At 43.5% G+C, this 14,138-nt stretch overlaps 1 protein-coding gene across 1 annotated transcript in view; it reads right to left on the bottom strand.

The window, feature by feature from the left end:
- LOC122920542 (cholesteryl ester transfer protein) overlaps positions 1–14,138 on the bottom strand; it is a 42,374-nt gene that overhangs the window by 21,861 nt on the left and 6,375 nt on the right. The window contains exons 2-6 of the mRNA XM_044270127.1: positions 12,458–12,572; positions 9,922–10,053; positions 6,008–6,078; positions 3,925–4,012; positions 3,742–3,811 (exon numbers count right to left, since the gene is read on the bottom strand). Of these exons, the coding sequence (XP_044126062.1) occupies positions 3,742–3,811; positions 3,925–4,012; positions 6,008–6,078; positions 9,922–10,053; positions 12,458–12,572 (476 nt within the window). The remainder of the gene's footprint in view (positions 1–3,741; positions 3,812–3,924; positions 4,013–6,007; positions 6,079–9,921; positions 10,054–12,457; positions 12,573–14,138) is intronic.

Genomic DNA, 14,138 nt, shown 5'->3' on the forward strand with positions numbered 1-14,138 from the left:
GATAAACCCTTTAAAGTGGCCCTGCTAAAAAACTAAAAGTGTCTCCATGTTGTAGGTGGGTCCTAATTGACAGAAGGCAGACAACAGAAGTAAGAGAGGCCAACACATGTAAGCAGGGACAACAGAAGTAAGCAGGGCCTGCAATACCATAGTGCAGCACAAAATACCGCCCCAGCAGAACCAAATACCACAGTGCAGTATAAAATACTGCCGTCCCCGCATTTAGACGTGCACCTGCGGACGCCAGCCAAGTGCATAAGTACCTGATGCTCCTAACATTAATTAATGCTGAGAGCATCTGATCATTATGCACCCAGCTGGCGGCCATGAGGAAGGTTGGGTGACCCCCACCCCGGGCATCAGCCAACCAGGAAATTTCCCTGTAGGGTCCCTGTTGTACTGTACTCTGAGCTACATTCATAGAGATTAATTTATGCCACTTCCTATTCAGAGCTGCAAAAGTGAAGTAGCAGGGGTATAGTTTCTGCCTTCTAATCAACCCGACCCATTTATAATTGACAACCCATGTAAAGGGGTTTTCAGGCTTCATGTAATAAAGCTTAGGGGCAGTTTCATACATAGGAAAAACTGCTACTTGTTTGGAAAAAAAAACTCTGTGATCAGATTTTTCTGCAAATCAATAGGAAATGATGAAATTCGGTACAAACAACAAAGTGTATTTTTGTGGGATTTTTTTAATGTTCCATTTGTGTGTTTGTTCTGTTTTTTTGCATTTTTAAGTGCTCAAAGAAAAAATGCTTGTCAAAAATGTATGTGCAAGAAAAAAGTCACAAACAAGTGTGTGTACGTCCACATGGCACATACATTTGTGGCATAATCTGCATGAGTTACATGTGGATTTGCCGCAGATTTCACTAGATGCATGGCAAAAGGTGAAATCCATGGTGAAAAGCTGCAACATAACTGGAATGGATGGACTACAGTACCCAGAAAGATGAGCAAAATTAGGGTTATTCACTTTAGAAAAAAAGATGACTGAAGGGAGATCTAATAACTATGTCTAAATATATCAGGGGTCAGTACAGAGATCTATCCCGTCATCTATTTATCCCCAGGACTGTGACGAGGGGACATCCTCTGCGTCTGGAGGAAAGAAGGTTTGTACACAAGCATAGAAGAGGATTCTTTACGGTAAGAGCAGTGAGACTATGGAACTCTCTGCCTGAGGAGGTGGTGATGGTGAGTACAATAAAAAAAAGTTCAAGAGGGGCCTGGATGTATTTCTGGAGTGTAATAATATTACAGGCTATAGCTACTAGAGAGGGGTCTTTGATCCAGGGAGTTATCTACCTCACAGGGGTTTTTTGTATTCATCTGGATCAACTTGCAGGATAACAGGCCGAACTCGATGGACGGAGGGCTTTTTTCAGCCTTATATACTATATTACGATGTTACAAAATGGACATGCTGCAGATTTAATCCAAAATGGGAGGTCAGCTTCTTTAATTTTTTTTTCTGCAATGTGTGGGTGAGATCTGGTAAAATCTGTAAGAGGCGAATTTTCCTCTCACAAATCTGTTGCACAAAATCTTCAGCATTCTGTGCATGTCCGACATAGACATACCCAAAGGGGTACAACTAGACAACCCTCGTGCTTTATTAAGGCACACAATAGCCGTGGCAATTATCTGGAAGGAATGTTACTAAGAACATTCGTTCCCAATTATCGACCTGTGTAAAGTCGCCACCGATCACCAGTTGGACAAGTAAACACTCGTTCATCAGGTGAAAACATCAGTGATGCAGACACCAAAATCATTGTTTTTGGGCAGCAGATCATGCTGTGTGAACAAAGATATGCTGACCAGAAATGATGATTCTCTATAGGAACAAGTGATCACAGTAGCGATCCCTTTTACCCATATAGTGGAGGCTCTCCCTAGACTCCTAGCGCATGAGCCGCCTCAGAAGGTAAGGGGGCTCAACCTAGGACACTGCTATCCATGCTACGCCCTAGGCCTGATGACAGGACAGAGACTACCTGTGCATCCACGACACGGATGAAAGGCGTCTCCAGAGGCCCAGTAGCAGACAGGATGCAAGGCTATGGGTGAAGCAGTACGGCAGGTAAGTCCCCCAGCAACATAACAATGCTATCAACACTTACCTGCCGCAGCCGAGATGGACGGAGGCTCCAGGCTGGGAAAACATCAACTTAAAGGGGAAGTGCATACAACGCAAAGCCTGTGCACACCAAACAGGGACTGTGCACACATATAAACACACGTTGCCCGAGGCAACCGCATGCATTGACAGTGAGCCGCCTAGCAACAAGCTCAGGCTGCTACACTGCCAACAACACCACGTTGCCAGCGGCAACCGCACGTGAGGCTACCAACTAACAGCCCTCATCTGTGGTAAACAACCAAACCTGGCCGCTGGCAACGGCATGCGGCTCGTGACAGCAACACAGCCGGCACCCCGCTGAGAGAGGGAGGAGGAGTCTGTGTCGGACGTGGCCGGCATTCTCGTCTCCCCGGTAACAAGGGAGGGGGGAAGACCCGGCAGCGCCCGCTTCCTCAGCGCGGCCTGCGGCCTCCATCCCCTAGGCAACGAGCAGGGGCAGGAATGAGTGCCGACGGTAATGAGTCGGCGCTCAGAGTAGTGGCTGGGGCTGAAGCAGGGTCATGTGACGCTGGCCACGTCACAGGACCATTCAGTCTGGCCTATTTAACAGGCAACTTGCTGGCCACAAGTTGCCTGTGATTGGTCTTTATACTCACCAGCGTTTTCCTGCATGTGTGTTTGTGGAACTTGACCTCGGCTTGTGTTTGACTACTGATATCGTGTTATCCATCTGTACTGACGTGATCTCCTGGCTTCTGACCTCAGTTTGTATTTTGACCTCGATTCTGCATTATCCCTGTGTAACGACATGACCCCCTGGTACTTGACCTCGGTTCCATTTTGTCCTGTTTTTGTCTACGGTGTGTTATTGCTTGTTTGGTTTATACCCAGCCTGCAAGTTTACGATTCTGTCTTTGTCTCTTGTTTTCTCCACTTTGTTCCCTTCCTGTAAGCCCCTGCACGTACTTAAGCTAGGGACTGCCGTCCAGTTGTGCACCGTCGGTTAGGACGGATCGTGCAAGTAGGTAGGGATAGTGGTGTGGGCGGAGCTCAGGGCTGCACTTATCCCTCCCTACCTCTTGTGACAGCTGCATGTTAATGCAGACTTTTAATGCCTGACGAGCAGGCAATTATCGTGACGGAACGGACCGTTCCAGATAATTGCCTGTAAAGGGGCCTTTTGTGTGCAGAGGAATGTAAGTCAGCTTCTCTCAGAAATAAAAGCGAATTCCTGGGATGGTTTTATATTGGCTGTGTTCAAACACTGCGGTCATACTGTGTTTTTTTCCCCCATGTTTTGTCAAGATCACAGGAAAACTACATACCGGTATGTATTTACTGCAAATTGCTGCAGGTTTATGGTGAATTTTTGGCAGCCAGTTTTTATTAGATGAAAACTGTTTATATCCTTTTTTTTTCATTGGAGGGAAACATTTTTGATAATAGCTAAGGCGTGAAGACATTGGTATCTAAGTAGCAGCAGCAATAAACGTATCTCCTGCCCTGACAGTTTGCTACAGTGTTTCAGTATTGGTTAAATATATCAGCCAGTAAAGAGCAGGAAAAAAAAAAAAGAAGCTGCACAGAGATGAAAGAAATAAAAATCATATACTGTACATGAAAATGGTGCAAACAAAACCAGCAGTCCTTACCTGACTTTTAAGCACAAGTTTTAAGGTGAATGAAATTAAATCCGTGAACAGCTGCTTAAACCAACCGGGTCTGCAAAATAAAACAATAAAAATATTCTAAAATCTAAAAAAAATTGTAAGAAAACCACAACACTTTTGTTGTAATCTTGTCTGTAGAAGCCTGATAACATCTGAATCTCTTACTCTTTGTTCCCGTGAAGATGTAAGAGCAGCTTATGAAAAGTTAGGTAACAGTCGGATGTATCAGCAGCGACGCGGTTTTTCCCACAAGCTGTAAAATACAAGTTGTGAGATGTAAGGCAACGTTTAATAAACCTCATCTCTAAATTACTAATAGCTTAAAAACACTTATTTAAGTCACATTATTATCAGTAAGATAAGAAATGAGCTATAATGAGTGTTTAGGTCAGAGATAAGGAGCCATCAGCTGAGTTGCTTGACGGAACACAGTAAAAACACAGAGCCTGCTACTAGAGAATCTCAAGACTGTACAGAGAAAGAGGCTCCACATTTTTAATAAAGACATATTTAAAATAAATTATTTTTAACTCAAAATGAGTACAATGCAATAATAAATAAAATTCCCCACATGTGTCCATAGCCTTTAAAGGGGTTGTCCGGGTTCAGAGCTGAACCCGGACATACCCAGAATTTCACCCAGGCAGCCCCTCTCCTTTGCCCTGCGCTGAATCATGCAGGGCAAAGGCATTTTGTGGAGTTCCGGTGACGTACCGGGCACTCCTTTGGGCTTCCAGGCGGAGGCTTCCACCCAGCAGTGAGCCCAGTGATGTCACTGGCACTGATGGGCGGGCTTTAGCGCTGCCCTAGCCTGTAAAATGGCTAGGTCAGCGTTAAAGCCCGCCCATCAGAGACGGTGACGTCACCGAACACACTGCTGGGCGGAAGCTTCTGCCCATCAGTGTGTTATAGTAAATAAAAGAGCCCTTGCCCTGCGCGATCCTGCGCAGGGCAAAGGAGAGCATCGGAGCATGAACTTATTTATATGAAATTATGGATATGTCTGGGTTCAGAGCCAACACCTTTAAATATTGATGAATTATCCTCAGGAGAGGCTATCACTGTGATGGCTAACCTCCGGCACTCCAGCTGTTGTAAAACTACATCTCCCAAGATGCACTCTTGCTTGGCTGTTCTCATATCTCCACAGAAATGAATGGAGCATGCTGGGAGTCGTAGTTTTACCAAAGCTGGAGTGCCGGAGGTAAGCCATCACTGGGCTATCAATATCTGCCTGGCAGGGGTCCAACTCCCAGGACTTGTACTGCTGTTTGACTCAGACAAGAGCTACAGCCTCTTCATAGTATGCCGAGCATAGGTCTATACACTGTATAGAGGCTGTGCTTGGTGTTCATCTCAACCCTATTCACTTGAATGGGCCTGAACTGCAGAAAGGCCTTGAGACTGAACTAAGTGACGAGGCTCTCCTGAGCACCACAGCCCGATGGATCATCAATATTTAACTCCTGGAAAACCACTTTAAATAGCTGTCAGCCAAACTCTCATTTGGCTGACAACTATTCTTCCCAACTCTCCCAAACGCATGCATGCTAGGCTCAGCTGAGCATGCATGTACAAAAGGGTAAATGTGCATGCTGAGAGTGGTAGTTTCAGAACAGCTGAAGTGCCACAAGCTGCTGACTCATGATGTGCATTATTCTCAATGGGAGAGAGGAGTAAGCCACTGCCATACTCCTCTGGCAGCGGCTTATCTCCCCTGTGAACAAAAGGAAAGAGCTTTGAAAATCAACATAGTGATCCTTCTTTCCCCTGACAATATCTGGCTATCCTGACATCTCTCTGGATACTGGCGAACTAATCTGTTGTTTTTTTGTTTATAAACCAAAAGACTAAGGGGGTCATTTATCAAACCGGTGTAAAGTAGAACTGGCTTAGTTGCCCATAGCAACCAATCAGATTTCTCCATTCATTTTAAACAGCTCCTTTAGAAAATGAAAGGAGGAATCTGATTGGTTGCTATGGGCAACTAAGACAGTTCTACTTTACACCAGTTTGATAAATGACCCCCTAAATTGCTGATCACTAGTTATACTAAATGTAAATTAACGAAACTATGAATTGCAAACAAGAATGGTTGGAACTGGTATTGTCATAGCTAGTAGTTGTGCTGGTGCTCGGAGGAGGTGACTGGTCAGACAAAACATTTACACATTTTTTTACATTCAGTTCTATAATTTTATGGAGATACTTATGATCCAATCAGGACATTTACATAATCTTTACTTACTGAGTTTGGTGTTCACTTGTAAATCAGTGGAGGAAAAGATTTCAAAGTCAATCGATTGTTCGACTGAAACACTAGAAATGAAAGATAGAAACATATTGTACATCAAAGACATCATCGCCTTTCCATATACCCTATTGGGGAATACAGATGGGGGTCCTATCTAGGCAAGAGCGCTGAAGAGTTAACAATGAATGAGTCTCGCACTAGCAAGCCCAGGTTGCCCATGTTTTAGGCTACTTTCACATCTGCGTTTTCCTTTCCGGTTTTGAGATCCGTCAGAGGACCTCAAAACTGGAGGAAAACGTGTCTGGTTTTTTCCACATTCATTGTCAATGGGGACAAAACTGAACAAACCGGAACGGAGTTCACCAGAATACATTCCGTTCCGATTTGTTGCGTTCCCATGCCAGAAACTAAGTCACTGCAAGCAGCGTTTTTGTGTGCGTCATAGTATACGGATCTGGCATGAAACACAATGTAAGTCAATGGTGTCAGATGCGTTTTTTCAGACATGAAAAAAACTGACTTACACTGGTTTTAGTGCCTAATCCGTCTTTTTACATTTTAGAGATAATACAAATGGATTCGTTCTGAACAGATGCAGACAGTTGCATCCAGCAAAAACGTAGAAAATGTGAAAGTAGCCTAATATATGGTCATCAATTAATTTAATGTTTTGCCTTCTCGGGTAAGGCTAGGTTCACACCTGAGCGTTTTACGTCCCGTTTCCGTTATGCAGGAGAGGACTCCCCTGCATAATGGAAACAGGACGGATCCGTTTTGCAGCCCATAGACTTCTATTATGACGGAATGAATAACGGAATGCCTCTAAAGGCATTCCGTCATAGAATTGCATTATGGTCCGTAGTAACGGAATCCATAACGCAAGTCTGCTTTTACCAGTAAACGAATCGCAAACGAATTTCATAAGCGGAAATATGCTCATCTATTATTAATATACACTAAAAAACATACAAATAGTGTATATATGTGTGTGTATACAGTTGAAACCAGAAGTTTACATACACTATATAAAAAGACACATATATACATGTTTTTCTCAATATCTGACATCAAAATGAGGAAAGGTTTATTCTGATTTAGTCAATTAGAATTACCATAATTATTATTATTTGCCAAATTCCAGAATAATGAGAGAGAGAGAGAGAATGTTTTAAGGCATTTTTTATTACTTTCTGCAAAGTCAAAAGTTTACATACATTTCATTAATATTTGGTACCGTTGCCCTTAAACTGTATGACTTGGGTCACACGTTGTTGATATCCTTCCACAAGCTTCTCACAATAGTTGGTTGGAATTTGGGCCCATTCCTCCTGACAAGACTGGTATAACTGAGCCATGTTTGTTGGTGGCCTTGCTCGCACCTGCCTTGTCAGCTTTGCCCAAAAGTTTTCAATAGGACTGAGATCAGGGCTTTGCGATGGCCGCTCCAAAACACTGACTTTGTTATCCTTCAGCCACTTTGTAACCAGTTTGGCAGTATGCTTCGGGGCATTGTCCATTTGGAAGACCCATTTCCGCCCGAGTATAACTTCCTGGCTGATGTCTTGAGATGTTGCTTCAGTCCACATAATCTTCTTTCCTCATGATGCTATGTATTTTGTGAAGTGCACCAGTCCCTCCTGCAGCTGGACCACCCCACAACATGATGCTGCCGCCCCCGTGTTTCACAGTTGGGATGGTGTTCTTAGGCTTCCAAGCTTCTCCCTTTTTTCCTCCAAACATAACGATGGTCATTATGGCCAAAAAGTTCCATTTTAGTTTCGTCAGACCACAGGACATGTCTCCATAAATGTAGGTCTTTGTTCCTGTGTGCATTTGCAAACATTAATCTGGATTTTTTATGTTTCTTTTGGAGTAATAATGGCTTCTTTCTGGCAGAGCGGCCTTTCAGCCCATGTTGATACAGTACTCGTTTCTCTGTGGATACTGACACAATCTTACCAGCTTCCGCCATCATCTTCACAGGGTCTTTTGCTTTTGTTCTTGGGTTGATAGGCACATGTCAGACCAAAGCACGTTCATCTCTGGGACACAGAACCCGTCTCCTTCCTGAGCGGTATGATGGCCGGACATCCCCATCTTGTTTGTACTTGTGTATAATTGTTTGCACAGATGAACGAGGCACCTTCAGGTATCTTGAAATTGCGCCAGATTGAGCCAGACTTGTGCAAGTCCACAATTCTCTTCCTGATTTCTTTAGACTTTCCCATAATGTGACACAAAGAAGCAGGGTGTTTCAGGTGTGCATTTAAATACTTCCACAGGTGTGTCTCTAATAACTCCGATATTGCCAACAAACCTAACAGAAGCTTCCAAAAACATGACATCATCATATGGGCAGTCTAGAATTGTTTAACCCTTAGGCTACCAGCGCTGTACATTTACGCCGCTGGTGCGATGTGTAAACATGACGCCCGCTCGCACGTGCAGCGGGCGTCATGGCCGGCAGATCTCTGCTGTTTCATACAGCAGAGACCTGCGGATAATTACCGTGACCGGTAATAATGCCGATCGCGGTAATTAAATGCTTTAGATGCCGTGATCAAGTAAGATCACGGCACCTAAATGCGCAAAAAACCTATGCCCCGTGTGTCCAATCTGGGCATAGGTAGCTGCGCTGAATACTGTAAGGCTGAGTAGGCTAACAGTATTCAAACTGCAATTCTTATTTTGGCCACCAGATGGCAGGCCAGGATAAGAAATGAGCAAAAGTGAGCAAAATAAGCTAATAATAAATTCCTGATAAACCAAAATTTTAAATAAAAAAAATTAATAAGCTCATATATGAGGCACATAATAATCACACAAAAAAATAAAAAAGTTAAAAAAATATGTAAAAGTTTAAATCACCCCCCCTTTCCGTATAATAAAAAAATAAATACCTAAATAACAATAAATATAAACATCATGGGTATCACCGCGACCGAAAATGCCCATACTATTAAAGTAGAGAGAAAAAATTCCAATACGGTGAATGGCGTAACAGAAAAAAGGGTCAAAATGGCCTATTTGACATTTTTTCATTGCTTCTCTTACCGAAAAAGTAATAAATTTGATCAATAAGTCACACATACTCCAAAATGGTATCAATTAAAAGTACAGATTGTTCCGCAAAAAAATGAGCCCCTAAACAGCTCAGTAGACATAAGTATAAAAAAAAAGTTAGGGGGGGTCAGAATATGGTGATATAAAAAAAAAAAAATGTCTCAAAGTTTACATTTATTTTTACACTATTTAGACATAAAGAACCTATACATATGGGGTATCATTGTAATTGTACTGACCCAGAGACTGAAGGGCATTGCTAAGTTTTGCCATAAACAAAACTCTGTGGGAACAAAACCCGTAAAACGGTGGAGGGATTGCGTTTTTTTTTCCAATTCCACCACATTTGGAATTTTCTTACCGCTTCCCACAACATTTTATCTCATAACTAATGGTGGCATTAGAAAGTACAACTTGTCCCGCAAAAAATAAGCCCTCATACAGCTATGTGACCGGAAAAATAAAAAAGTTATGGCTCACGGAAAATAGGGAAGAAAAATGAAAACCCAAAAACGAAAAAACCTCCGGTAGCCAAAGGGTAAAGGCATAGTAATCTTAGTGTATGTAAACATTTGACATTGCAGAAAGTAATAAAAATGCCTTAAAACATTCTCTCTCTCTACCTCATTAATCTGGCATTTGGCAAATAATATTAATTATGGTAATCCTAATTGACCAAAAACAGGAAAAGTTTATTCTGATTTCATGTCAGATACTGAGAAAAACAATTTGTGTATTTTTATATAATGTATATAAACTTCTGGTTTCAACGGTATGTATATATATATATCTTATAATCCAAGTAGTTTATATTAGTGTCATACAAAGGCCATGCGTCTACTTACAACCAGGTCCCATATTCGTAGTTTAGAGTTCCTTTGAATGACGCACTGACATTTTTAATGGTGATTTCCACAGCGTCGTCCTCCTTCAGTTCCACTTCACTGTGTTCTATGGTCAAATTACTGATCTGGATACTGAAGCAGATACACGTTAGGTAGCCTTCTTAGCACTGACACTAGATAAGGACAGGCATCCTCAAACTGCGGCCCTCCAGCTGTTGGAAAACTACAACTCCCAAAATGCCCTGCTGTAGGCTGATACCTGTAGGCTGTTCAGGCATGCTGGGAGTTGTAGTTTTGCAACAGCTGGAGGGCCGCAGTTTGAGGATGCCTGGTCTAGGAGAAGCTACCTATTATACAGGTGGAGGCGTAGCAGAGCTTCCTCATTTAGCCATACGCCATACAATTTTTACAACAGGAGTACATATACTAACTCATCATAGTACACAGCAGAACCTGTCAAAGAACATATTCAGCTCTACTACATCTATATATTGCACCTCTGGAAGCACTTTACCTCCACTTCTGGCCTTTCCAAACTAATGTCAGGGATGGGTAGAGGCTGCAGAGGATGCAATGAACCCCAGCTTGACATTGAGGGGGCTAACAGTGCAAGATTTACTTGAATGTTCACCCCTGTAAACATAATCAGCAATATAAGACGGTACTTAGTGGGTACAGAATAATGTCACTGTGACTATCAATGTTTTAAGCCTTTGGTGTGACGTTATGTGACATCAGTCAGTTATTGGACATTAATTGTGACACTATGAGCAGGACACACCAAATCACCCAGCAGGTTATTCTCCATACCTGTAGGATCTGCATGTCAGTGTGCAACATGAGTAATTCAGGTTGGTTTCAAAATTGTCAGTTCTCTTCATCTTCCACTAGGTGTCAGTATAGCACACAGGGCTGTTTGCGGGGTAGAAAGCAGTTTTCTCACTGCGGTGTGTAATGCCCTCACATAAGGGTATGTCTACACGATGGCATGTGTCGTGCGACAATAGGGTACAACCAGTGTCGGACTGAGGTGCCATGGGTCCACAGTAAAATTCCTTCTGGGGAACCACCACTGACCAGCTACATGCAAATATTATCTGCTCACACAGCAGCAAGACCCTAAAGACTAAAGACGATTGATTATGGAGGCCCCTGCAGAGAGTTCGAGAAGGAAGGTTCCTGATGAAAGAGGATTTTGACTGGCCGACCACCTCTGTACCTACAAGTCATCTCAGGGACCCAGTTTTTCATATAAACATTGGCTGGCTGCGGTGCTATATGCTGCCCACCTATATATAGTGCAGTCAGTCTACTGTACCATGTGCCATGTGCCGAGGGTCGGGGAACTAGGGGCCCACCTTGCTCAGGGTACCACCTGTTCCTCTGTCGGCCAGTCCAAGCCCGGGTACAACTACACGTGTCACAGTAATGTCACGCAACATTTCTTGAAATGACACGACAGTCGCACAAAATACCATTTTGAATATATCTTTGTGCAGTTGTCGATTCACAGGCGCAGAATCTTGCGCGACATTACTGTGACTTATTGTCCCACGACAAATGTCGTTGTGTAGACGTACCCTGAAGGGGTTATCTCATCTCACAAGTTCAGGGCTGAGGCTGGGTTCACATCACCGTTTATTTTAACGTCCTTCTGATCCGTCAGAAGAACGGCAAAATAAAGAAAAAACGGATCCTGTCTTTTAAGCATCCGTTATGCTCAGTTCGCACATTTGGCATCCTTTTGAGCCAATTCCGTCAGAGATCCGTTATTTTAGACAGAAAGAAAAGTCCTGCATGCAGGACTTTTCAGATACCAAAAATATGGATGCATGTGCATTCTGTAATTTCTCACTATTTATAGAAATGACGATTCTGGCTGCAATGCAGACCAGAATAGGCATGCCGGAAGAACCTTTGCGCCGCAATCTGCGACTTTTCCCGGGTCTACAAAAGTGGGTGGGGAATAGCCGACAGGCCCATCTCATTTACCATTTTCTACGACCTCTTTTGGCCGTAGAAAATGGTCTGAATGTTAGACAACTAGGAAGCCATGTTACATTTAGAACCGGCGGTGGAAAGTTATGGAGAGGCCGGTGCCAGCTGTAGGGGATATTAAGACCGGTGTCTAAAACGGCAGTCTTAATAAAAGACCCCCTAGGTGACCAATTGCACAAAAATGGACTAGTTTGCACCACATGTTGGCGCAGTTGATGACAAGGTCTAGGTTGTCCCACTGTATACTGGTTAGACCTTACAATGGGACAAGGCCGCTCTCAGTCTCTATTATCTCTGAGCAGGTCCCTGTGTCACATGATAGCCAAAGGGGCTATACAGTCTTCTAACCTCCCATACAATTCCTTTATTTGTCAAGATCTCTGCTTGCTATCAGTGGATGTAAACATTCTGAGGCCGAGAACCCATCCTAATCTAGTGCTGCTCACACAGCTGGCGGTTTGTCACAGAGTGTCAGTTTGTATTATATCCTGTTTGTATATTTCATCAACATAACATTTATCCATACTGCGACTCTCACTTTGTTAGACCATACGCCACTGTCCCCAGAAATCTGACCGATTTTTCTCCGGTGATGTTAGGAAAAGATGCATGCCTGAAGGCCGCCTGGATGACTTCGGAGGTCTTCTCATTCACTGGAAAGCACATGATGTAAAAGGAAAACCATTTATGATGAAGACAAATTCAAGTCCACAGAGTAAAGTTTAACCGGTCTAAGGCTCTTTTCACACTGTAACCAGCACGGTGTCCAGTGGGTCCCAGCGCATGCGGTTAATGGATGCCACTGAGCGCCGTTCATCACACATAGAAAAATACAGAAAGCCGGCTGGACGGAGGCCGAAAAGTGTTTTCTGACGGTGTTATGGGGGCCTAGGGGTCTGTACAGTAAACTTACAGCCACAATGTGAAACGTCCCTTAGATAAAAAGGTACTTTAAATGATAGATTAGAGTGAGAGAGAGCTAGAGAGAGAACTGGAGAGCTAGAGAGAGAACTAGAGAGAGCGTATGAGCTACAAAGAGAGAGAACTGGAGAGAGCGTATGAGCTACAAAGAGAGAGAGAACTAGAGAGAGCGTATGAGCTACAGAGAGAGAGAGAACTAGAGAGAGCGTATGAGCTACAAAGAGAGAGAGAGAACTAGAGAGAGCGTATGAGCTCCAGAAAGAGAGAGAACTAGAGAGAGCGTATGAGCTACAAAGAGAGAGAGAGAACTAGAGAGAGCGTATGAGCTCCAGAAAGAGAGAGAACTAGAGAGAGCGTATGAGCTACAGAGAGAGAGAGAGAACTAGAGAGAGCGTATGAGCTACAGAGAGAGAGAGAACTGGAGAGAGCGTATGAGCTACAGAGAGAGAACTAGAGAGAGCGTATGAGCTACAGAGAGAGAGAGAGAACTAGAGAGAGCGTATGAGCTACAGAGAGAGAGAACTGGAGAGAGAAAGAGCTAGTGAGCTGGAGAACTAGAGAGAGAGAACGTGAGAGATAGAGAGAGAGAACTAGAGAGAGAGAACATGAGAGATAGAGAGAGAGAGAACTAGAGGGAGAACTAGAGAGAGCTAATGAGCTACAGAGAGAGAACTAGAGAGAGAAAGAGCTACAGAGAGAGAGAGAACTAGAGATAGCGTATGAGCTACAAAGAGAGAGCTAATGAGCTACAGAGAGAGAGAACTGGAGAGAGAAAGAGCTAGTGAGCTGAAGAACTAGAGAGAGAGAACGTGAGAGATAGAGAGAACTAGAGAGAGCTAATGAGCTACAGAGAGAGCTAGAGAGAGAAAGAGCTAGTGAGCTGGAGAACTAGAGAGAGAGAACGTGAGAGATAGAGAGAACTAGAGAGAGAGAGATAGAGGTAGAGTGCTAGAGAGAGAGAGCACAAAAGACAGAGCTAGAGATATACATATATTTCAACCAGGAATAACAGAGAAACAACACTATGCAAACTCGTGAGAAGATGATCCAGTATTAAATAAAACGGCCATACATCTGCTGCAGAGGAAGTGTAGCATTACACACCGGCCATTCAGATACATGATTGACCAGGTTCTTCGTGGACGTGCCCCGCAGAGCAGCTCTATGTCCTGGCTTATAGAAGGGGCTGTAAGTAGGGAAACCCCATACCGTGACCCCCACATTCCCCTGTATGGCATAGGGTCAGTGGTTGACCAGGCCAGATAAACTCTTCAAGTGAAATGGCAGACAGTTTGTCG

The sequence above is a fragment of the Bufo gargarizans genome, chromosome 10 (assembly GCF_014858855.1).
Source record: "Bufo gargarizans isolate SCDJY-AF-19 chromosome 10, ASM1485885v1, whole genome shotgun sequence".
NCBI lineage: Eukaryota > Metazoa > Chordata > Amphibia > Anura > Bufonidae > Bufo > Bufo gargarizans.